Source organism: Sylvia atricapilla, chromosome 1 (assembly GCF_009819655.1).
Source record: "Sylvia atricapilla isolate bSylAtr1 chromosome 1, bSylAtr1.pri, whole genome shotgun sequence".
NCBI lineage: Eukaryota > Metazoa > Chordata > Aves > Passeriformes > Sylviidae > Sylvia > Sylvia atricapilla.
In genome coordinates this window covers 119,953,120-119,978,916 of record NC_089140.1, presented here as the reverse complement: position 1 = coordinate 119,978,916, position 25,797 = coordinate 119,953,120, and the positions used below count along the sequence as shown (strand labels likewise).

The window sequence follows — 25,797 nt, the reverse complement described above, 5'->3', positions numbered from 1 at the left end:
TGCCTCTTCCCTCTGTACTGCCCGGTTAGTTTTTTTCCTGTCGGTTTTCTTGGACGTCCTGTTACTGTTCCTGTTCTTTCTGGCTCCACAGTGCGGTGTGAGCAGTGTGGCGGCGGGAGGTCGCTGCGGGCGCGGGGACACCTGTGTCGTGCGGCTGCCGCCCGGTCGCAGCCAGAACGAGCCCAGCCAGCACGGCCTCCACAGGCTTTCCGGGAGCCCAGCCGGCAGAGGTCTGGTAGCAACCAAACTTCGCCGGAACGCCCGGTGAAGGAGAGACACCAATGGTGAATCTGGATGGCGGGAGATGCCGGGGCGGAGCGGAGTCCGGGCCGGCTCCGCGGCACTACCCGGACCGGGAAGAGCTCGCTCTGCTAGGTCGCGATCCCGGAGGAGATACACGGTCTCCTGCCTCGGCAGGAGAATGATGCTGGGCCGGTGCCCAGCGCAGGCTTCGGGCTACCGCTAGCGAGTATCTGGCCGGCACTGCCTGGGGCTTAGCGCTGCTGCCGGGCGCCACGGCTCGGCTCGGCTCGGCTCGGCTCGGCTCGGCTCGGCTGGGCTCGGCTCGGCTCGGCTGGGCTCGGCTCGGCTCGGCTCGGCTCGGCTCGGCTGGGCTGGGCTCGGCTCGGCTCGGCTGGGCTCGGCTCGGCTGGGCTCGGCTGGGCTCGGCTCGGCTGGGCTCGGCTCGGCTCGGCTCGGCTCGGCTGGGCTGGGCTCGGCTCGGCGGCGCTGACAAGCCCCGGGCACGCCGCGCCCCGCGTTGGCGGTTTGAATTGGCGGGCGGAGCGCGGGCGGAGGCGCCGCCGGCCGACAGGGGCGCTGCCGGCAGCGGGGCGGGGGAAGCGGAGCGGCGGCGCTGCCCTTCCCCGGCTGCGCGGCCGCCTCCTCCCCTCCGCCTCTTCCTGGCCGCGGCCAGAGGAGCTGTGCTGGCAGCGGGGAGGCGGCGGCCGCGGCGCCCAGCTCCCGGCCCGCCATGGCGATCCGCAAGAAGAGCAACAAGAACCCGCCGGTGCTGAGCCACGAGTTCATCGTGCAGAACCATGCGGACATCGTGTCCTGCATGGCCATGATCTTCCTGCTGGGGCTCATGTTCGAGGTGAGGCAGGACCGACGCCCCCGCCGGGGCTCCTCTTCCCGCTTCCTCCCGCTCTACCGGAGGCTCTCGGCGCTGGAGGGGCGGGAGTGTCGTGGCAGCAGGCGAGGCTGTGCGGGCTGCGGCGGAACCCTGCGGCTGCCCCCAGTCCGCGCCGCCGCTGCCCGGCGCACCTGCCCGGCGGCCCACGCCCGCCCGCCGTACGCGGGGACAGGAGCCGGCCCCCGCCCCGCCGCACCGCCCGAGAACCACCGCGGGCGCCCTCCCGGCGGCGCATCCCCGCTTCCCCGTAGGGAACGCCCTTCTCCGCGGCTCCGCTTGGACAGGCGCAGCCGTGGCTGGCGCCAGGACCCGGGTCCCGCTCCCCCGCCGCCGGAGGCCGTGCGGGGCCGGGAGCGGGGCGGCGCTGCCCGCGGCGGCGGCAGTTCCTGCGGGCGGCGGGGTTACGTGGCAGCCGGGGAGGGAGGGAGGGGGCGGGGGGCGAGGCCCGGCCGCCACGGCCGATCCCCCGCTCTTTGTGTGCGCGGCCCCGCAGGGCCCCGCCGGCACTACGGCTCCCGGCGTGCGGCGCGGCGGGAAGGCAAGGGAAAGCAGCGGTGACGTGTCCTTAGGGCCGCCGCTCGGGTCCCCCGCACCGCCCGCCGAGCATCCCGGGGCTCCCGGCGGCTGGACGCGCCCTGCGCTGGGCTGGGCTGGGCACCCCCGCCGCCTCCGCCTCGGAGATGCGCCGAGGGTCGGCAGAGGGGAGCTCTCCCTCCGGCCCGAGGGCCGGCCCTGCTGCAGGCCCTCCGCTCTCTGCGCCCCCGTGTTGAATGCAGATGCTTTAAAACGTGCCTTTTTGGCGCTGGAAAGGTAACTTACCTCTGTGACTGCCAAAATATTATCTGTGATCTGAGATCACTGATCATCACACTAAGACACCGTTGACCAAATGGCATTTTAGTCATTCGTTCAGACATTTATGTTAGACATTTGTTAAGGATTGTGGACCTTTTTGTTATAGGGATGGTTTTCAGGATGGTTTCATCCAGCTATTGGTACACCTCAGCACAAAAGGGAGTGGAGTTAGGAAGAAGATACATAGATAAGAAGTGAAAACAGGGCAGACCAACTACACTGTTGTGTTTGTGTTTGCTATCAAAAATCACCAAGATAGCTGTGATATGGTGATTTTCTGGGGAATGGCGTTAAAGAGGTAAACCTAAACTGTTACTTTTTATGCCTACATGAGGCTTACTGTATTAACAGTGTTTCTGGTAGGGTTAGAGGTTTTTGGGGGATTGAATGGACTGAAGACCTTGTTTCCAGTGCCTTTAACCTGCTGTGTTTTCCTACCCAGTGTAAAAAGGCCACGTGCCATTGTTGGTACAGATGTGGTACGTTGCCATTTTTTAATGTTTTTTTTTTTAGTGTTTTTTTAATGTTGGTATGGTAAGGTGTTTACACTGCATGACTTGTACAATTCCAGTATAGAGAGTAGCTGACAGAGCCTTCAAAGGGCAGTTTAGAATTGTGTACTGTTTCGAATTGTCCTCTGAGGGCTCCCTTGATGAATAGGGAGCCCGAGGCAACTTCACTAATTTGAGTGAACTAGTTGGATTCCCTGAAGTTACATGGTCTGAACAGTCTGCCACGTATTCAGGATTTCATAGAAAAGCTAGGGCTTGTTGATAAAGCACTGGTTTTAAAAATCTCACTTCCTGTGAATAATTAATACTCGTAGTAACCTAGTCATTATCTTCACTCACTCAACATATCCTTCCAGGATTCCTAAAGGAGCTTGGGTTTTTTGTCAACCCTATTAATTACCAAATAGATGCTGGTTTTTTAAAGCAATGAGAAACATCTGATCGTGAATATGGTGAAGGAGAGTTAGTTTTCCCTCTCATTTAGGGCATGTTGATTCGTGTTGGGATTCAATAAAGATGTGTTGTAGTAAAAAATGAGGTTTTGCTTATTGATAAATAAGAACTTGTACTCCATCTTATATACTGTGGGTTTTAGAATATCCCCAGCCCCCCAAAGAAAGCCATTAGGACAACATCTTCTCTTCAGATTGTTTTTATTCATTCTGGTTTTAGTTACAGCTCATCATAAAGGGGTAGTGCCACTACTGCTAAATTTAATTTCTTTTGTTTTATGCTTCTTGCCAAAGGATCCCCAGGGTCAAAAGAATGCTAATTGTACTGAGTTGATATCCCACTGGCCTGAAATTGTTTTCTGTTATTTATGTCTTTCTATGCTCTGTCCACATTTCTCAGATCACCCACAGATTTATGAATATGATAACTGACTTCCAAATTTTGTCAAATAAATAAAGTACTTTTGAATAAAGTTTGTTCTCAGCCACTGCTGAATGCATCGTGGTCTAGGGACTCCATGATATTGTACATTCTGTTAATGTAATGGTACAGTGTGGACTAAAGATGGAATTGTAGCATGAGTTTTCATTTTACTGGTGTAGGAAAGGCTGTTCGTAAGTGACATTTTCAAGGACCTTTCATTTGGCAGGTTGAGTATTCTGTAAATAAACCTATAGAGACCATGCTGTGTGTGCTGCCCTTGGAAAGTCAGGTGCAGTGGTGAGATAATGGGAGTTGGTCAGTTTTTTGGGAGGAGACAAATGTGCTGGGCAAGGGTGCCAAAACTATGGGCAAATGTTTTCAGTTTAATGTTAATTTCCATGAGAATTTACAGCACTTTTGGTTTTTTCTCTTTCAGATTACAGCAAAAGCAGCCGTCATTTTTGTTACGCTTCAGTATAATGTTACCATTCCTGCCACAGGTATGTATCTTGCAGGAGGTTAGGTAGGATACAGCCTATCGGACATTATTAGAATTCTGTGCTTCCTAGACTTGACAGGAAGGGACCTCATTAATTTCAACAGATAATAAGCAGCTTTTCAAGGATTTCACTTTATGTTTATTAAAACACTGTTTTAACTAATAAGGTTAGAGACAACGTTTCTGTTCTGCTGGTTTTGTCATTAGTGCTGAAACACCATCTGGCTGGTAGTTAAGGTCTCATGAATTCTTACTTTGGCTTTGCAGGTGATAATCTTTAATAGTCAAGGTGGGGTGATAGTGTAACGTATTTTTATTGTCCACTTTCAGTGCATTTGGGTAAGCTTCCTAAGTGCACTTAAGTTTTTAGTTTTATAGCATCTTTCCAGAGTCAAATTGAGTTTGTGATGTGATGGAGGAGATAACTATAAACAGTCTAGTGACCCAGTTCATGGTGGCAGTTTAATTTGACTTGTATTTGTTCAGCTGACTACAAGCTACTTCTGTCTGAAAGGTTTCACTCTGAGAAATAAACTTATGAACCATTAAGCTGTGTTGTGCCTAACAGTTAATTCTGTTTGTCTTTTAGAAGAACAATCTGCAGAAACAATCTCTCTCTATTACTATGGCATCAAAGACTTGGCCACAATTTTCTTTTACATGCTTGTAGCAATAATCATACATGCTATAATTCAGGAGTATGTACTGGATGTAAGTATAAAATATTCATTCCTTTCATCAAGATAATTGTCGGGTATTAATTAGATTTTAAGACCATTAACTTAAAAGCAAACTGCATTAAAATTTTTAACTGTGAAAACATGCTTTGGAACTTTTAGATAGTCTAATGAAGTTACCAAATAAATTTGAAGTACTGCAGCATATAAATAACAGTGGACTTTCATTTCAGAAAATTAACAGGAAAATGCACTTTTCAAAGACAAAGCATAGCAAGTTCAATGAGTCTGGGCAACTTAGTGCATTCTACCTTTTCTCCTGTGTTTGGGGAACGAGTATTCTTGTCTCTGTAAGTATGCTTTCTCTTCTGTTTGTATTATGAGATTTCAAAAATTTCACTTACGTTAATGATAAATATGGGTTTGGCTTATTTTTTTTGGTTTTAGCTGTTTTTAATTTTAAAGTGGAGGCAGATTTAAGGGTTCTGTGTGAGTTGTCATAAGTGAGATGCAAGTCAATAGTGTTACTGTTGCTCAGTCTTGAGTTGATTTACTGTCAAACTGAGTAAGATAAACCCATTTAACTTTATTTTGGTATTTAATTTTCTAGGGGTTTTGATGTTGGTTTATTAACAAAAATGTTTAGAAAACACCATACATAGCATTCTGGAGCCTAGGGAATGGGTATAGGACAGATTGCTGTAACCTCAGGTCAGTGTGTGCTTTTAGGTGACATACTCTTTGCTAGTGACTGGATGTGTATAAGCTTAGCTCATAGAAAGGAAAGACTATGCCCTTTTTTCCTTTTTTTTTTTTTTTTTTTTTTTTTTTTTTCCTTTAGCATAATAACTCCTGGAAAACCTTTGCTTCTCTTGGTTAAGTTCAAAGTTTGTCAGCAGTTTACAAGACGACACTTGTGGCTGTAGTAATCCTGGAATAATTTTGATCTCATAAGGACATTCTATCTTGAACAATCACTTTATTTGTTTGGTTGCTTTTTATTTTCTTAAACCAGTGCAGCTATCTTTTTTTGGGGGTGATTTGTTTTCTGGGTTTGTTTGGTTTTGTTTATTTGTGATTTCTCAGGGATTTTTAAAAAAGAAAATTTATAGATCTGCAGCTTTTACTTGTGTATGTAGATGTGACTATATTTGTGTGTACACGTGTGCATATACATAAATGCATACATGTATATCCAGTCATTATTTCTGACTAGACAGTAGCATCTTAAAGCATTTATTTGGGTTTATTTGTTCTTTTCTTTTTTTTTTTAGGAGAACTATATATCAGATCCAACCTCTCTGTGGAGGGACTATCCGCACACTCTGATTCCGTAAGGCCTCTTCCTTAGAAGATTGCTGGGGGAGAGGAGGGAATGTTTTAAGCCTAGGGTGTGTCATGTAGAATGTGTAGAATAAGCAGTTTGTAAAACTATGTTGGTCACTAATGTCTCCTTGGTAGTATTTATGAGAGCTTGATTCTTTGACTACTTGTAGCATACAAAGTCCTTTTTATGTAGGCTGTGACTTAATTTTTTTTTGCAAGCTTTAGCCTAATTATTTTGTTGTTAAAAATATTCATTTAGACTTCACTGGCATGAAGGATCTGCATTTTTTTCTTTCTTTAAGAGACAGTGATAAAATGAGTTCACTAGAAGCTTCTGAAATGTTTTATGTTCATTCATTATAAATAATATTCTTCAATTCTTGCTGTATTGTACAGGTTTCAAATGAAGTTTTTCTACATCTTACAGTTGGCATACTGGTTTCATGCTTTTCCAGAACTGTACTTTCAGAAAACTAAAAAAGTAAGTTCAAAACATAGATGAGAGGAACTCTATAGCAAGGCGGCATTTTTTCTTTTCAGTTAAATCCTAATTGCAGTAAAATAGCTCATCATCTGTTGTGTAAATAAAAATTAGTAGTGTTTTTCTGAAAAGAATTTTCCCTAGAGCGAGTGATTGTGAGATTTTCTTTTCAACTCTTTTTTGTTTGTTTGTTTGTTTCTTGGAATTGTTAGTCTGAATAGGCTCATTGAAATCACAGTTGCTTCATGAATCATGACATAGGTGTAGAATATAAACTGTGAATAATTCTGTATATCAAAGGAGTATGAAAGTCTGGATTTGATTTAAATAGCATTTAAGTGGGTGGATGAAAATGGAACATGAGCTGGCAATGTACCTGTGCACCCCAAAAAAACAGGTGCCACCTGGGCTGCATGACAAGCAGTGACCAGATGGTAGAGGGAAGGGATTCTGCCCCTCTGCTCTGGTGAGGCTGCCCCTGGAGTGCTGCATCTAGCTCTGGGGTACCCAGCAGAAGCAAGGTATGGATCTGTTTGAGGGTCCAGAGGAGGGTCGTGAAGATGAACAGAGAGCTGGAGCACCCCTTCTTTGAAGGCAGCCTGAGAGAGTTGGGGTTGTTCAAACTGGAGAGGAGAAGGCTCCAGGGAGAACTTATTGTGGCCTCTCACTGTTTGACAGGGGCTTATAAGAAAGATGGAGAGAACTTTTTATTTGGGTCTGTAGTAACAAGATGCAGTGATTTTGAAAGAAGGTAGGTTTAGAGTAGATGTGAAGAAATTCTTTATGATGACGATGGTGAGACTGGGACACAATGCCCAGAGAAGTTGTGAATTTGCTTTCGCTTCAAATGTTCAGGGTCTGGATGGGGCTTCGAGGAACCTGGTCAAACAGTGATGTCCCTGTCCATGGTATAGAGGTTGGATAGGTGATCTGCTAAGGTATCTTTGAGTCCAAACCATTCTGTGACTGTTGTAGCTCTATGACTAGGCTGCATCTCTGTTGCTAGTTCTGTTTTATTCAGGAAAATGAAACATAGATGTTACATAACCACACATCTTTGTACAGGAGCCTAGAAGAGGCTTAGTAAAATAGTAATGAGATGCACTGTTTCTGTGCTGCTCAGATGCAGTATGATTCCTGTTTTGCAGATGCACTTCAGCTGATGTTCCCCTATTGTGCTAGCAATACCTTTCAAATTTAACTTCACAGCCAAGTGTACTGATTTTTCTTAAAATTACTTCAAGAAAACTGTCACAAGTGGCCTAAGTGCTGTTTGTTGAATGATAGTATTTTACTTGGTCACTGCTTGAAATTGTGCCCTCTGACTTTTGCATTAAGTTTAAAGAGTGATAGTTCATTCATTTCAGCAAGTTCATAGTTGATGTTTCTTTGACCACAGCTTAAACTCTGCCATCTTGGTTCTTTGCCTCATTCCTTCTCTTGAGTGAACTGCCTGCTTTTACTCACGTCTAGTTATCTGTCCTGCTAGCATAAAAAAGGAAAAGAACTTCTTAACTCTGGTTCCTGTTTAGTCAGTCATGTATACCTCATGCATTATTCCACAAGGCCTGCAGTCTCTGACAGTTTGTCTAAGCAGGCAGCTTGGGCTGTTTTAATGTTATTTCAGTTCTAAAGTTGAAGTGTTAGATGCTGGTCCTAGTTGTGCTTGGAGAAACTGATTATTTGTTCTTTCTGTGTCTTCATCTGAAATAACTAATTTTTCATTTTCTTTCAGATAATTTAGAGCAGGTCTTCCTCCACCTGTTTTCTTGCTCTTTGCGTATTTTGAGTGTGATGTTTGCTGTTGCCACAATTGTTTGATCCTGTGGGTTGGTTGGATTTGATACTGAGTATTGAATAACATAGTATAGCTCTTGTAAGATTAAAATTTTATGCCTTTTTAAATTACATGTATACAAGATGAAGCTAAAGATCCTTGCTTGAAGTTTAGAGAATCTTTCCAAAAAGGAGTTTTTTAAGCACAACTGAATGTACTCTGCTACCACTCCAAAAGAGGTTTTTTGTTGTGATCTAGCACACTTCAGTGGTTCTTCTGTTTACAGATGGCATGATCTGCTTTCCATGTGCTGTGTGTCTTCCTCTTTATTATTTCATCTCCATGAAGTGTTCCGTTTAATAGGGCTGGCTAAAGCCTGACTTAAAGTGGGACCATGTGCTTTGGCACGACTGGTTAATAACAATATTCTCTGTATTAGCCAGAAACAGTCTGCCAGAATTTCGGATGGCCTTGAAATTTTTTAATTTATGTCAACACTTGGAAAACCTTTAATTTTGATTTGTAGACTGCTATTTTAATCTGTTGCAATCAGACAATTTGATGAGCAGCAAATATGTGGAACTTCAGGATCTGATGATACAGTAATACATACAAAATAAGTATTGTAATAGTGTGTACAAATTCACAGTGGCCATAACAAATAAAAGTGCATCCTTTTAAAAAGCATCTTTCCATGTTTGATGCCTTTTCTCACAGTAGCATATGTAAAACACTGAATATTTCTGGTAAGTGAGCAGTAAGTTTTGTATGGAATTAGATGATCCAGGCTGAGTAATTCAGTGCCAGACCAGGCCACAGTAAGGTAGCTGATTACACCAAGAAGAATTTCCAAGACTAGGCTATAGTTTGTAATGATAGATAACATGCTACAGTACTGTATACCATTGTGTATAAAAAATGGTGACTTTTTTCTTCCAAATAGGAAGATATCTTTCGCCAGATTGTCTACATTGGACTTTACCTCTTTCATATTGCTGGAGCCTATCTCCTCAAGTAAGTCAATTGTAAACTTTTGCTGGCTCCATTCTCTGCCTTAAATACCTACCAAAATGTCTGAATGTTTGTTTTATTTGTTTTGATAGTCTGACCCATCTTGGACTTGTTCTTCTGGTATTGCATTACTTCGTTGAATTTCTTTTCCACATATCCCGTCTTTTCTACTTCAGTGATGAAAAATACCAAAAAGGGTAAATAGTCTTTATCTCTAAAATTCATGTCATTTCTGTCTTAGAGCCTTTTGCATTTAACTAACCAGAAACCAAAATTACAAGGGAGTTCAGTGTTTCTTAAGCAACCACAGTTCTCCAGACTAGTGTTAGTACTTATATTTCTAAACCATCAATACACTTTTTACCTTGTTTTAGCCTATTTAACTAAATACTAGTAGCAGTATTAAATGAAATTAAGTCTCTCAGTCTATACTAATGTGGCCATTTTTTAAAGTTTTGGAGAGAAAGGAACAGGATAGGTTGCTAGTACAGCCAGCTCTGTAGGAACTAAAAACATGATTTTGTTCTAATAGTACTGGAAAGCACTATCCATTGAGTTGAAGTCAGTTTTCATAACATAATACAAGATGCATTTAAGATAGGTGCAAAATCATGTAATTGATTAAGTTCATACATTTCAAACATATTTGCATAGTGAAGGGTAAGCATTTGCATTGTTAGTGCACGTATTTTGAATGGAAAGTTTGTTTAATATTTGTGGTGTTTTTATTTCTAGATTTTCACTGTGGGCAGTTCTTTTTGTTTTGGGGAGGCTTCTCACCTTGATTCTCTCCGTCCTCACTTTTGGCTTTGGACTGGCAAGAGCAGAAGATCAGCAGCTGAATTTCAGTACTGGGAACTTTAATATCCTGGCTGTTAGGTATAGTAAACCTGGAACAGTTCTTAAGCATGTGCTACAAACCCATGTTAAATACACAGTGTAAATGGTATGGTACTAATGCCAGTAATTCTCAGTGACTATTTTCATGCAATCAACGGGATCAATAGGGATAGCTTATGTAAGAAACTTTTAAGGCACAGTGAAATGAATTGACTGAATTTAGTCTACAGCTGAGAAATCTGTAACTGATTACTCTTCTTTTCTTTGTTAAACGCCCCCCTGGGGAAAAAAAAAAAAAAAAAAAAAAAAGACAACAACAAAAAAACAACAGAATTAAAATAAATTTCCAATTACAGACACTACTTTCAAACGTTTTAAAGTTAGTAAATTGAATTCTAGATATGATTGTTCTGAGTTTATCTTAGAGGTCAAGACATTGTGTCCAGAGCAGCTTTGGTCTTGGTTAAAGATGATCCAACTGCCTGGCCTCCTTTTGAGTGCAGAAAAAGAAGTTACTGAAGCTTTGATAGTGTCAGCATTACCTTGCAAAATTGATACTCTGAGCTGCAAGACACTCTTGAGCTATTTTCAGCTGTTGGTACCTGGTACCCTGAGAGTAATTTTGAGAAAGGCAGCAGGAAAGAAACCTAGTACTTGGCAGTTTTGATGGGCTCTCACTCTGTATCTAGTTTTGATCATCTGTGCTTAAGCCCAGTGCCACACTATGCAAGGCTTAGAAAATGGATGTTACTAGGGGAGGGAGTGGAAGCTGCCAAAAAATCTGGGGTGTTCTACCTTCTTTTTCTGTTTGAATTATGAGGCCAGCTTACTGATAAAACTTTACCTACTGTTTGTTTCTAGAATAAGTGTGCTGGCCTCCATCTGCATGACTCAAGCATTTATGATGTGGAAGTTCATTAATTTTCAGCTTCGGAGGTGGAGAGAGCATTCTTCTTCTCAGCCTCAGTCAGTGAAAAAGAAGTTTGTATCAGCTAAAGGAAAGACCTCTAGAAAAGAAAGAGGTTTGTAGTTTCAGCTTTTCTGTTGCCTTGACTTCTCAAAACCAACTTCAGGTCGCTAAAGAAGCATTTTGTGTTTAACTTGTGAGTGAGATGACTCAGCTACAGAAGCAGTACTGGTGAATATTACTGTGGGAAGAATAGATTTTTAAGAAAAACCACTCTATATTGTTGAGTTTTCTAATTGCCCAAATTAAGGAATTACTGGGGTTTTTTTTTAGTTATTGCAGCCTGATATTCTCTTTAATTTCATTGCTTGAACAAAATGTGTCATCCTTATGTTTGTTCTCCTATATAAAGGGAACAGATGCAATTTTAGATCTATTCTCTTAGATATTTATTTGTAAAATTTTCTTGCAGTGAGTTTTCATTGCCATGAAATTCTAGGGGTTTAGAGCAAAGAGATTGTTTGATGATCCACCCAGTAAAAAGATCTGTGTTGGACTGTTTTTAGAAAAAACGGAAATTGATACTTCTTTAAGGAAAGGTATTAACACCTTACTACTCTAAACATATGTCAAAGCTTTTGGAAATGAGCTGAAGAGTCCAGATTTGACTTTTTAATTATGTCACACCCTCTTTATGGAAAGGGTATGAAAGATGAAAAGAATGCTCTTTCGTCCAAGAAAAAAATCATGTGCTCTTAAAAAAATAAATTTAATCCTTGTACTTCAGTATATCTGTTGCAGCAACAGTTCAACATCCGTGTATTTCATTGCTAGCTTGAGTTACTTCTGCACTCTTTTGAAATGGCAGTTGTTTCAAAAGGTTTCTTCAGCCTGACCCTTTGCTTCCAGTCATTTATTACCAACTTGTTCTACTTTTTGATATATTCAAAGTAGTCTGTGTCAAGGCCATTTGCACTGAGAACTGAGATTTGTGGTGGGAAATCAGTTTTTTTTTTTTCCCAAGTTTCTATTTTTATTAAAATTATGTGTTTTAGATCACTGCTAGACTCCCTTTAGGATGATTTGTAATTATCACAACTTGGCTTTTGTGTAGTGGTGGGATTTTTTTTTTTTATCTGAAAATTCAGTTGGAAATTTTTTTATAATTTAGTGAAGGTAGTTTCCTATGTAAGTCCTGTTTAATCAGAGCTTCATGTTCATGGTCTTCTCACAATGTTGTTTTATTTTTATTTAAGTCTTTTCTGTTAAATAATTTTAAAATATGTGCTCTGATGGTGATTTAATCAGGGAGTCAGAAATGTAATAGCTTTTAAAATCTCTTAATCTATTTCATTCATGTAGTTTGGTGAATCTGCCGGGTTTCACCCAACTTCAGTGGAGACTTGCAAGTGGTAAACAAATAGTGGGAAAGTCAGTTAATTGGAGTTGTGGTTTAATTCACAAAATAATTGAACTGTGCCTGTATTGAACACTGAAGAATTTTATTCCTTATTTTAAATGGAAATAGAAGAATTTGAATGAACTAAGTACTTCTGTCTTGAATATTCCTGTTACGTTGTCTTTTCAGAACAGTTGCATAGGGTGCAGCAAAGCACTGTTTTTGAAGGAGTAATATATGCAATTGAACTGTTTAAAATACTCGGTTGTTGTTGGTTTTGTTTTGGTTTTTTGTTTTTTGAATGTTTCTTTGGGAGCCAGGGCACAATAAAATGTGTTACTTTTACTCTATGCCAAAAGCAAGAAATGACAGTAGAAAAATTCTGCTGGTGATGTAGGTGTATCCAGCCATATGCTGATTCATGTTCTTTGTTTTACCTATACTGTGTAAGAAAATATGATTTCAGTTAGCTGGTTTGAGTCTAATTAATTGTTTTTAAGTTTCTTTATTTAAAAATAATTTGAACGTTTTCAGAAATATCCAAAGACCACCATATGTAGGCTTAAAATCATGGGGTCATTTACAGCCAGATATGTGGTCAAACAGACTTTGGCTCTTTGGGGCTGTGCCTGGTCTCATGGTCATGTGTGGTTCTCATTGGGGTTTTTTTGTTGCTGCTTGTGTGCATAAATGGGAGCATTTGGGTGTCGTGGGAGAGAGAGGGAGGCCAACAGTTGCTTTTGTAGACTGGCCACACTCTAGTGACCTTCAGCACATCTGCAGATGGAAAAAATAAGTTTAACCAGTCCTTTGTAAAAATATATGAATATATATTTAATAATTTTTTAAAACCACCCAAAAAGCCAGCAGCTGTTGCTTGAAGTTATAATGATATGAGTCAGAGCAGAGATGTTAGGCTGCAAGCATTGCAGCTGGCTATGCACTGTGCTCTTTAGATCTGTTTTATAAATATAGTTACTGTCAGGCAACATCTGTTTCCTTGGTTGTGGTGAAACTGAATAAAGGAGGTACTTTTAATTCCCAGTGGTGTCACGTTGCTCCACTTCACTTGTTGTATGCACTATAAATCCACAGACCGTGCATCGGTGGTTTAAGGGAACCTAAATTTTGCTAGCAAGTCATCACTGTGGTACTTGAACAGATGAAACCTCTTGAGATCTTCTACCCCTGAAGTGGGATAGAAGTAGAGACTTGCAGCTGGATTGGTGCCTGACCTTGAACTCTGCCCACCTACACATCCTCGCTGTAAATCTGAACTAGTGTTCTGTCTGTCTTATGTACGTAAATACCGTCATCATAACATAAATGAGTTCTGTATGTGAAAGTATATGCTTTAAGAATTGGGAGTGTATCTGTGGATAAAGGATTTCCTCTGTGTATCAAATGCTTGTGAAGGTAAGCAAAGGAGTATAATTTTAGCAAGAATTATGAGGTAGGTGGGATAAATAATTAATACCTGTAGCAAAGAACTGTGTATATACTGTGTCTCCAAAATTTCTCGGAACTGTCTCATCTCATCTTCAATTTGTACTTTACTTTAGCACATAATATCTTCTAAAATATCATCACTGGTCTTGATTTTCAAGTTCTAGATGTATATAATGCCCACATTTCAGTGTCTGGCCACATCAGGAAACTGAAATTTATTGTAGTAAACTTTAATATTGCATGTTGTAAAAACTTCATTATATTTTTTTGCACTCGGAATTATAATTAAGAGGTTAAACAAAGAAGGTACATCAGAAAAGAAGTTAAAGGCTATTTGTGTAGAACCCACAAAAAATGTAACAAGATATAAAGCATCTCACTGTATTTGAAAAGTGTTTTCTTCTTTTTTTTCTAGAAAATGGAATAAATGGAACAGTGACCTCAAATGGAGCAGACTCGCCTCGCAGCAGGAAGGACAAATCCTCGTAAAACTGGGTTTTATTAAGTTAATTGACTAATGTCCCCAAAGAATCTGCTTTTTACATGGATGGCCCTTCAGCACTAGAGATATTATGGATTAAAGAAAATACAATTCATGTTTTTTGATTATTGCTGTTGTTTTGAGAAACTTTTTTTAAAAAAGCATTTTGACTAAGGAAAAAGGTTTATCTCTCTTCAAATACTTGGGGGGAAGATTCAACACTTTTTAAAAAACATTGACGCTTTTTTAAATATTTACTGTGATGAAATTACTCACTTAATGAGGATCACTGTTACAGTGTATTATTTCCTTCCAGTTTTTGTAATCTTGGTGATACTGTTCTACCAACTTCACTTTTTCCAAGTTCCTCAAGAAGTAATGCAAAATTGAAGTCAAAACATAGTATGCATTTTCAGATACTCTGGGTTTTCAGTTAATTACCTTGACTCAAATTTGCGTTTCAGTTTGAGATTCCAAGACCACACCAATAGGCATCTTTATTTGGTAGTTACTAGCTGCACAATGTCTGCTCTAAGAATTGCCCCATATCATTAAAACAAAACTGAACTAATTGGAAACGTTGCTGAGTCTTATTGTTTGCTGGTTAGAAATCTCTTACAGGGAACACACCTTTTTTGAGATATAGCTTTTAGCACCTGAAAATTAGAAGGGAGCGTGTATGGTCATAGAGTTGATTTGAGTAGCACTGTCCACTCCTGTCTGTGCTTTTGAAGTGTAAGTATCTTGGAGAATTGGTGCACATTGGACCTTCTCTGAAAACTTGTCCGTCTGATTTTACGGGTGGAGGTTATTACAATGTGTTGTGTTTGTTTTGGGAGGCAATTAATGCTCCATGATGAGGGAATTAGATAAATGGATCAAGTGATGAGAAACATTCCTTTATTCTAACTGCTTTGCTTTGTTTCACCTCTGTTAGGAAATAGTTTGATTTCTCCTATATATATTTTTATGAAAAAATATTTAAAAGCTACAGCTTCTTAAAACTGATTTATTGTGACCTCTGCTACAACTGGAAAAATCTAAATTTAAGAATTTTTCCATTATCTTTCAGAATTGTATTCAATGTGAAACTTTGTCCAGTTAGTTTTCCAGTTTAATATGCAGATGATGTTTCCTCTGTACACTTTTGTAATGGGTATAATTCAACCTGTTTCACTTGTGAATGAGTGAGACAGTTATTGCAGTGTTAAGAAGAAGTTGCTGAATTAGTCCATCAAGTTAACCCAAGTATTGAACTGCTTATTGATTAAGGAGTAATTATGAGCAATCAAGCTGATAAATAAAATAATTCCTAATTAAAAGCTGTTATTATAATTGAGTTTATACCCAACAAAGTGATAAATCTGCATTCTGTACTTTCTAGAGTTCGATTGCTTACTATTCAGAATAAACATTTCTAGTGTAAAATCCTCACTACAAGTAACTATCCATTCTTCAGTTGTTTAGTACTATTTAGTTATTACAGTATAATTTATTACATGTTTCAGCTGTTTACAGTCACAATTCCCAAGTATTTGGTTCACAGCTCATGGAGTGGACTTGGCAGACTTGTATTTGTTTAGCTTGAGAACTCTGGGGCAGTGTACCCTCTAATAGGCTTCAGTAGAAGTAGGTTTCCCATGTCTTCATTGGAAGGGGTAGAACTGAATCTGTCCAATCTGACCATGAAACTGGAAAACTGGAACTCAGAAATTTTGAGAGAATCGTGTACATTATATTCTTGTTGTTCAAAATCATGTTTTGTGTCTGATGTTTCTAGAAAAACCTTCACAGATTCTGTGTGCCTTGCTCTCAACTTGTACCTTAAGCCAAAGGGGGTAAATTTTAAGTGTCTAGTCTGGTGCTTGGACTCTAAATCAGTTTGCTTGTGACATCTGGTTGTACTGGCGCTGAAAGAATCATAAAGGGTGAAGGAACAAATTATGAAGCAAGCATTTAAGGTACTTCTTGAGATCTTCAGGACTTATAGGAGTCTGAGGGTTGTAATAGTTGTTTCCCTAAGGCAAACTATTTCTTGTAAACCTCATTCTTTGGCACAGTAGTCTTGAAATGTAAACTTCAGGTTAATTTCCAAAAACTTCAGAAGAATATATTCTTGACTGTTAATACTGACATTGCTTCTTTCTCTCCTTTTGGCCTTATGGATGGACATTCTTGTCCTTTGGATATTTGCAAAAGCACTTTTTTTCCCACAATGGCTTAATATTCATCATTGCCTTATAGGAGTTGTTGGTGTCTCCCAAGTAATAGAAAGTAACAACAGTTGTTCTAGAATTTGATTAGAGCGTTGGATGCCAGTATTTTCTGTCTCTTCTCTCGTAACTCAAAATACGTATTTATCATGTTTGGTGAGGCAAGACCAATAATTATTAATTATTGGCCTTGGGATGGAAACACTCATAAACTTCAAAGGTATTGAGACTTCTAGTTTGATATTATTTGTTTTAGTGTAAGAGGATTGTTTGGCTGGATAACTTCTTTTGAAATGCTTAAAATTGATTTTCAAATGTTATTGCATTTTTGGCTCTTTGCTTATAATCTGGGATTCAGTAAGATGGAAGAAGATTAGTTATCTAATCATGATTTCTTAATTATGGCATCAAGAAAATTAGAAATGGGAATGACTGAGGAGTTCATTATTATATCCTATGCCAAATAAAATAGGCAGTAGTTAATTTATCCTTGTCAATTACCAGGTCCCACAAAGAGAAAGTTTTGTCCATTTAGATGCAGTTGAATTGAATAATTATACAGACGGTGGATAGGGGTTTTTGGTTTGGTTTTTTTCTTAATCCTCTTTCTCTTTGCCCCATCTTCTCAAAACTTGTCAAGATTTAACAACAGATGATTTCAAGCCTTTTTTGACCCCAAAATGTGTGTTTGTTTTATGTGCCAGAATATTCTCTCAAAACCAGTATTTTACTTTTAGAGTGATTGTATTTAATTTCAGAATACAAACAAGGAGTGCAGAGCAGCTGAAATTAGTTTCAGGGGTTTAGTTTTCATCTGGACACTATCCTTGACTGGTTGCAAAGACAGATTTCTCCTGTGTGAATCATTCATGAATGTGAAAATACTCTTTGGAAATACTGTTTTTCTGGTGATCCCATGCCTAGACTTAGGAATGGTGAAGGAATTTGCTGAGCAGAAAAAATGCATAGGCTATTTCTTTTAACTTTAGGTTATGCTGAGGGTAAATGATGTATGTTGGGATAATGCATTTAGAAAATCAGCAGTTATTTGTAAGCATTTGGTATTTTTTCTAAATATTCTTTTTCTTTGTAAACTTTAGTTGTGTTTACGGAGTTATAGTACCCAGAATCTTAATAAGCAGTGTGGTCCTCTGGTACAGGTAATTTGACTTCCATGAAAAGGGTCAATACACATCTGCAGTCCTTTGTTCTTTGAAGCTTTCTGACTGACTGCACCTGAGTTGATTTTGCTGGGGGTAAAACTTGATATAAAGGGAAGGGAGGATTTCCATACCCATGGAAAGTAATGTAGGTTGCTGCTAGACTTGTGGTTCTGTCCCTTGCCTTAGCTAGCACAAGCCTTTCTGATTCCATGGTGAGCTAGACCAGGGAGCTGGTGCACCTGAAAACAAGCATGTTTGGGTTTTTTCCATTGGATTAGTTGCCTGATAGTAACTCCAGAGTTTTACACATAATTATGTATAAGCAAGAAGAAAAGTTGCAGGGTAAAGATCAATCAGGTTCTAAGGCAGCTGCTGCTTTCAACAGCATGTTGCCTAAAAATTACACTAGATTGCAGCATGAGAGATCTTTAAAGGCTTCCAGTCACCAGTACCAGAAGGGACCTGGTCTCTCTGGTAGTTCCTCCATGCCAAAATCCATTGAGTATTAATGCATTTTTTTTTTTTCAGATCTTGTGGGAGAAGGAGAAACTCTCATTGTGGTTTACTACTGTACTGAGATACCTTTTATCTGTCAGCAGGGTCTCCAAGCAGTACAAGAGAATACTGGCAGTGTAGAAATAGGGATTTTGAAAATGTAGATTGTCCTGGAGAAAACAAACAGCAATACTTCCCTTAACAGCCAGGAAACTGGGGGTTTTTGCTTTTTGTGGTGTCAGTTTGGGGTTTTTTGTGGGTTGGGGGGGGGGGGGGTGTTTTTTTGTTGGTTTTGTTGTTTTGTTTTTTGTTTGTTTGTTTTTTGTCCGCATCAACCCTTTATGTACTGGAGGAGGTCTTCCAGAGAGCTTGGCAGGAATTGCACTGTAGGCGTGTCTTGGTACATGGAGGGGGAGGATTGTTTGGTTTCTCTTATTTTGTTTTCCTCTTTGCAGGAAGTTCACCAGCTGATTCCTAGGTCATACTTGGGTTTGGTTCCATTTGTGACTCAGCCCTTTGGGCCTGTGTTGTAAATGTTAGAGATTGGCAGTTTCAATAGGCTCCCTATGCAGGGGTGATCATTGCTGCCCTAATTGTTCTCTCTGGAAAATGTCAGTATTGAAGGGACTTGAACACAAAGTAGAGACAGTGGTGATGTTTGTAAAATTTACAGGCTGGTGAAAGCCTGCATACAGAGATGGTATCTGGAGGGGAGGCTGTGGTTTAATGCCTGAATCTTGTTATGCAAATATTTAGGTTATTTCTGGTGCAGGGTATGAAAATGTCCTACAAAATGAAGGCTTGGGGAATATATAGAAAATCCTTTAAAAAGAAAAAGACTTGAAAGGACTGACGTCAGTTATCATCTGTTCATCATATTTGAATTTCTTACATCGTGAGCTGTGGATTATCTTTAGAGCACTGGATTAGCCCATGCTTGTCAGTTTGTTGGTGGGGTTGTTATATATACTGTAAGTTGTTGTGGTGAATGTCTGGTGAGTATCCCCTCTTCACACTGCTCCCTGAACTACTCAGTTTTGGATCTGGTAACCCTGAATCTGTACACAATAAGGAATTTTGTGTGCTCTTCAGAACTAAAATAGGATCAGTGCTGGAGCGTTTCTGGATCAGATGTGCAAAGGAAATAAGCACATCAATATGTTGTGTGTCATCAGAACCTCCTTAATGGGAACTGAAACTCTTTAGGATTAATAAATTGCAGTACAACTTGGATGTAGCTCACATCCACATAGCAAGTGCTGTTGTGGGTGAAATGGGACTGCTGTTGGCATCAGCCATTGTCCATTCCCCTTGGTGAGCAATGGGTGAGGAGTGCTGGGCTGCAGCAGCAGTAGGCTGACTGCTTTCTGCCTTTAAAGAAGCTCTTTTGATATTGCCAATTCAAAAGGCATCAAGTCTTATTTCTGGTTAAAAAAAAAAAAAAAAAAAAAAGCTTATGGCCTAGTTTTGAATGCAATACACTTGCTCTTGATCTCTTCCTATGTGTCCTGTCACTTTTATTTTAGGTTTCTGCAGATACTTTAGTTTTATCCAGCTCAAGGATGGCAAGCCTGTGATGTGAGTGCCAGAAATGACAACTCCTTTTTCTTCTTTTTGTGTTTGAAACTTTTTGCAGAATCAGAGCAGCTGAAGTGTAGCTTTATAATTCAATAGCATTTCAGTATTCATTCTTTGTCCATATTTATTGTGGTTAACATTAAAGATCAGACATTGTCATTCAGCACAACACAGTAGTTACTTCTTCATGCCGCACACAAGAGTGTTAGGCAATTTGATATCCTGAATTGAAAAAGAATATGTTAGTCAGTCTGGTGTAATAGAAGTTGATATTCATTGATGGTTTTGCTTTGCATATTGCAGTTCACTCTCACTGCCTTTCTCATTTAGGAAACTGGGCACCTAAGATCTCTGGATCTCTAGACTGTAGTGTACCACTTGAAAAATTATGGTCAGAGCTTTGTGTCTCCTTATATTTGTTTTGCAGTTGAAGACTGTATCTTGCATTGTAATCAACAGATAAATATTCAGCCCATGGTAATAAGAATACTGTAACAGGGTAGGAATTTCAACTCTTGAACTCCAGGCTAGAAACCAAGCCAAAACTTAACTCATGTTCTCACACAGGTGATTCCTCCTCTTTGCTTCTTGATTAATCATTATCTTTGTTTTGTTTGTGTAGATTGTAAGTTCTTGTGGCAAGGGTTGTCTTTCGTGCGTGTGTGTGCGTGTGTGTACCCAGGACAATGAGGTCTGGAGCCCCAGTCTGTGGAAGCTGTAATAAGCAATCACCTTGTTATTGTTTTCCTGGATATCACAATAAAGAGTATCAAATTAAAACTGTGCTTGAATAGTCTGTTACAAAAATGGAAGCATGTAAATTGCTTCTGGCCTTGCTAACAGTCCAGCAGCATCAGGGAGACACTGCCCAAAGGCAAATATAGTGTTTGGGGGTATTCACTTGAACCAGTGAACACCAGAGACAGGAAATCTGCTTAGTTTGAGGAATGGCTTGTAACTAGGGCTGGAGCTGGAACTTGCACAAAATTATCAGGAGTTCAGGACTGATTTTCAAACCTGTCAGCTTTCAAACCTGCCTCTTGGGAAGAGGCCTTGTTTGCTATAATGTTTGTGCAGCATTTGTGTCCTTTGAGTAGCACTTTCTAGTTTGAGAGAGCAACCATGAACTTGGAGAACACCAGGAGCTGTGTCTGGGGCAGCCTGGGAGCTTGCTTTTCTGGAGTCTCCTCTCCCTCCAGTTGAACAGCTTTTAAAGCCTTTGTAGACTTCAGCTTCTCTGATACAGAAGAGCAAAATTTCATCCAGTCTTAACTGGAGCCTCCACATTGTTCTGTTGGTAATTTGGCAATGTGGGATCTGAGAACTGCATCCAACTTAGGGAAACTTAGACTGCTTTTAGAAAACTTTTACCTTGAATATTACTTTCCATTAGCTTTGATTGATACATTGTAGAGGGGATGTTTACCTGTATTCACTTCATGACACATGAAATTGTTGCTTTTGAAGAACTGTTGAGCTACTTTGAAATATTTCATTCTTAAAAACCTGCATTTGTAACTTTTAAATCCTCAAACTAATTGAAAGACAATGTTAAGTTAAGATTAGTCTTTCATGAAGACACATCTTGTTCTTCGTTGTTAGACATCATAGCTTAAACTGTGGTTTAAAAAGAACTTGTGTTAGAAAATCAATGAAAAACACATAATTTCAAGAACCAGAGCTACTTGCCACTGTTTAAAGCTGTCAGATGACAGGGAATCTACTGTAGGTGGTGAGGACAGGTAGATCTGGATGGGTACATGGCGTCTAAGATGGTTGTAACAACTTTATATTTCCCCTACAGCACCTCTCGGTATCATGGTCTCACTCTGATGCCAGGTTTGGAGTTATCCAGCGAGGACGGATGGGAAGTGGAGCAGATGGGCTCCTAGGAGTCAAATCACGTGATGAGTTTGGATGTGGACGAAACAGCCACTAGAGGCCACCAAAGTCTGTGACAGCTGCGTTTGGCCCTGGGTGACTGGTAGCCAGCAAGAATATCCAAAGGCCCGGTTTTTTTGCTGCGTTTTCAGTGAAAATATCTTGATGTCTTTTAAGAAGCATTTCTGCTGTAACTCAGAAAACAGAGCATTGAATTACATTAGACCAATCTCTTTGTATTTTAACATAGTAATAAAATCTGTGTTATATTGTGCAGGGCTTGGAAGGTGTCCTAATTTGGCAAGAATCTACTTCCTCACTTCTAGTTGAGAGAACAGGATGTAGGCATCCAGTATTAAAGCTTTCTCTTAGTCCAAAAGTGCAACGCCTTAGATGAAAAGCAGCATTGAGAGTGCAAAGTAAGCCTCAGATTACATCTGCTGTCTGAGATCAGTTTTGTAGACAAGTGCTGTGGCAGATGCTGCTTTCTTGGCTGAATCCTTGAGGTGGGAGAAAATACAGAAAACCTGCTCTCTCTATTTCCCCCCATTTTTAGTGCTTTTAGAAGCACTAAAGTTATTTGTTAGAAAGGCTTATTAAATTGCTTCCTGCCCTAAAATTTCTGGTTTTTATCTGCCAGTGGGAGATGCTTGTTCAGTGGGAGCTTTGCTTTTGGACATCTCCCTTTAGATGCTTCAGGAGCTGTATGAAAATTTAGCCTGTAGTTGTTTTAACTACTAAAACTCAAAAAAATACAAGTTAAAAGTTGCAGCCTACAGCATTTCTTTTTTTTTTTTTTTTTTTTTTTTTTTTTTTTTAACAACAATAAGGAAGTGGGTTTTTTCTTTAACACATTCCCTCTTTCATACGGAAAAAAAGTGTTTTGGTGTGATGTTGGAAAACAATGTAGTCCACTAGTTTTTGTGGTTGTCTTTGGGGTAATTTTACCCTAGTCTGCCCAGAAAAAAACCATCCTGCATTGGCTCTAGCTGTTCTGGGTCCTGATAGGATTGCTTTTGCTGACAGAAAGCAGTGCAGGGAAATCCATCTCTGGAAAAATAATAAGAAATATGGCTCTCCTTCAGGAATTTCCTGGGACTTTGGTGGAGTCTGGGCAAAATTTTCCTGAACATCTGGATTTGGGTAGCCCAGTTAAGAAATGGCAAACTATCTGAATCATGCCATGAAGTATGAATATGCTTTGTTTTGTAATTCATTAAACTGATGGCAACAGGTTGAGTGTCTGACTGGCTTAATTGGCGTTGCCACGCTGCCCTCTGAGACAGAGGTGTGTGAAACATCAATTTGTGTGGCTCCACATCTACAGAAAGGCAGTGGAAAACAGGTCCAAAGACTTGCAATGCTTACACTGAGAATGTACAACATCAAGCGTTCTCCTCTTGCTCTACTATCACTTTAGAGACAAATGGCTGCACTGAGACCTGCAGGAATAGAGCAGGAGCCAGGAGCTGAGATTGCACTGGAAGCAGTTGATTCCCTCAGAACTTGAATACGTACCCCCTGTTCCCCACTATCAAGCCTGCTCTGCTTCAAGAACTTCAGAGATTTGAAATGGAAACCTTTTAATTTATAGTGATAAACACAGCTTAGCAGCATGGGGAACATTAGGAGCTTCTGAGTAGAGAATGGAATATGCCCCACCCTGGAGAGAATGATGTAAATCATTTTAATTCTTGGCACTGGTATTTATATTTTGTTCATTGCATGCCATTAAGAAAACGTTTAGACATTGTAAACTGTCTGTGTTGTCAAGAAAACTCTCAGAAGCTTTCTGGAGGAAAAATTTTTAGAAGGTAGAGGAAATGGTCTTGTTTCTAGAGGCAACACAAATGGTGCCATAGTTCTCTTGGCACTCTGCTTCTGCTCTCTCTCTCTCCCTTCTTCCCCTTCTCTGCCCCACAAGTCAGTGAAGTCATGAGAATGAGCTGCAGTGAAGGCCAGAAAAACTGTGATTAACCCTGGAGGTTCCTCTTACCGGGAAGCCCAGCAGACTTCTTGTCTCCACTGCTGTAAGGCTTCTCTGCAAAGAGCTGCTATCCTGGACAAACCCAGAAGACCATGTGCTCCAGTGTCTGGCACTCATGGCCCTTTAGGGAAGGGATGTAAAACTGTGAGAAGTGTCCTCATGTTTCATCCCCCTGGTTTCTGGCAGTTATCACTTTACAGGCTTCTGAAGCATCTGGTACATCAAAACTGTAGGGGTTTTTTTTCCTTTTAATTTTTTATAGCCACCAATAGAAGTATTCTACATGCATTTCTGTAATCCCTCTTGAACCCATTTAAATACTTGGCATTCACAATACTCAGTAAGTTACACAATTTAACTATGCCTTGTTTGGAAAAAATATTTCCTGTGGCTTGTGCTTTAAACCTGATGATTTCCTTGTGTGAGTCTCAAGTAGGGAATAATCATTCTCTCTTCATCACTCTAGTATTAGGCTTTATTTTATAGACCTCTCTTTTTCAAGCCTGAGGTTTCCCTCTCTATTTAGTATTTTCTTGTGCAGAAATTGTTCTGTACATGTGATTATCTGTGCTTTTAGGTACCTTTTCTAGTTCATCTAAATGCTTAAATTTTGACCTTACATGTTAAGTTTATTGGGAAGTATATCTTAACAGTTCGTTCACGTCTAGATTTGATTTTTTTCTGTTTTGAACCACTTTTTTCTGATACATACTTCACATCATAGAATGGTTTGGGCTGGAAGGGACCTTAAAGATCCAACCCCCATGCCATGGGGAGGGCCACCTACTAGACCAGGTTGCTCAGAGCCCCCCCTAGCCTATTCTTGAACACCTCCAGAGAGAGATGGGGCATCCACAAACTTATCTGGGCAACCTATTCTGGTGCCTCACCATCCTCACAGAAAATAATTTCTTTCTAATATCTAATCTAATCTGTCTTTCAGTTTGAATCCATCTCTACTTGTCCTGTCACTACATACTCTTGTTAAAAGTCCCTCTCCAGCTTTCCCATAGGCTCCCTTCAGGTACAGAAGGCCCCATTAAGGTCACCCCTAAGCTGTCTGTTTTCCAGGCTGAGCAATCCCAGTTCTCTCAGCCTTTCCTCTTCAGAGACTCCCTCTAATCCACGTGGTGGCCTCCTGGACTCACTGCAACAGGTTGATATCCTATCTGTGCTGAGGACCCCAGAGCTGGATGCAGCACTGGAGGTGGGGCCTCACCAGAGCAGAGAAGAGGGACAGAACCCCCTCCCTCGCCCTGCTGCCCACGCAGCTTTGGATGCAGCCCAGGACATTTTTGGCTTTTTGGGCTGAGAGTGCACATGGCTGGGTCATGTCCAGCCTCTCATCTACCAGCTCCTACAAGTCCTTCTCAACAGGACTGCTCTTGATCTGTACTGAGACCAACTATTGCTCCAACCCATGTGCAGCTCTTTGCATTTGGTGTTGTTGAACTTTATGAAACTCCCATGGGCCCACTTCTCAGATTTGTCCAGGTCCCTCTGGATGGCATCCAGTCTTAGCTACAGGTGTGTGTTTATGTGTGAGTTGAGGCCCATAACTATATTCCTAGAATGCTGGCATATTAATTGATTAGGGATACAGTAGTTCCTCACAAGGAAAATAAACAGTGACTTGCCAACACAAAGTGAAAGGCTCTGTTTTGAATGCAGCCTGGTCTCCCTTGGCCATGCTCACTCTAGTGGTCTGTTGGTTTTGTTTGTAGTGTAGTCCCTGCACAGTGGTTGTTGTCTGTTAGTGCTCTAGTTGGTTCTATCAAAACATTTTTTTCATATGCTTTGGAAAAATACTCTTGGAGAGTACCATTTATATGCAAGTGAAACTGGCTTTAATACCTTAGTTCTGCAATATTTCAGTAACAAGCACTGGATGTTTCAAAGATCTAGGAACATGAGGTCTTGAAAAAGGCAGTATAATCAATTGACCCCTTTTGGCAAGAGCATTGCTGGCCTGCCCTCATAGCTTGGGTTTCTTTAGAGATCAACTAGTTCTTAAAGGCTCATAACTAATCTACAATACATAATTTTTAGAAATCTTCAAGACAGAGCTACTGTATTATGCTGGTTTGTTTTGTCCTTTACTAGTCACTCATCTTTGTCCATGGCAATTCCATAAAATGCAAAGATGTTTTCTTCAAGTGAGGAACTATCTTTTGGAGTCCCAAGCAGTAAGGTTTGATCATGCCAACATCAGCTGGCTAATATTTCCAAAAGCAGATTTAGATATGAGAGCAAAG

At 40.5% G+C, this 25,797-nt stretch overlaps 1 protein-coding gene across 1 annotated transcript; it reads left to right on the top strand.

The window, feature by feature from the left end:
* Positions 1-879: 879 nt before the first annotated feature.
* TRAM1 (translocation associated membrane protein 1) lies at positions 880-14,796 on the top strand. Its single transcript, XM_066332230.1, has 11 exons — positions 880-1,096; positions 3,815-3,878; positions 4,467-4,588; positions 4,788-4,904; positions 5,829-5,887; positions 6,277-6,361; positions 9,082-9,152; positions 9,242-9,346; positions 9,885-10,028; positions 10,851-11,011; positions 14,160-14,796. Exons 1-11 carry the CDS (start codon positions 974-976, stop codon positions 14,231-14,233), a joined length of 1,125 nt encoding a protein of 374 aa, XP_066188327.1. The 5' UTR covers positions 880-973; the 3' UTR covers positions 14,234-14,796.
* The last annotated feature ends 11,001 nt before the right edge of the window (positions 14,797-25,797 follow it).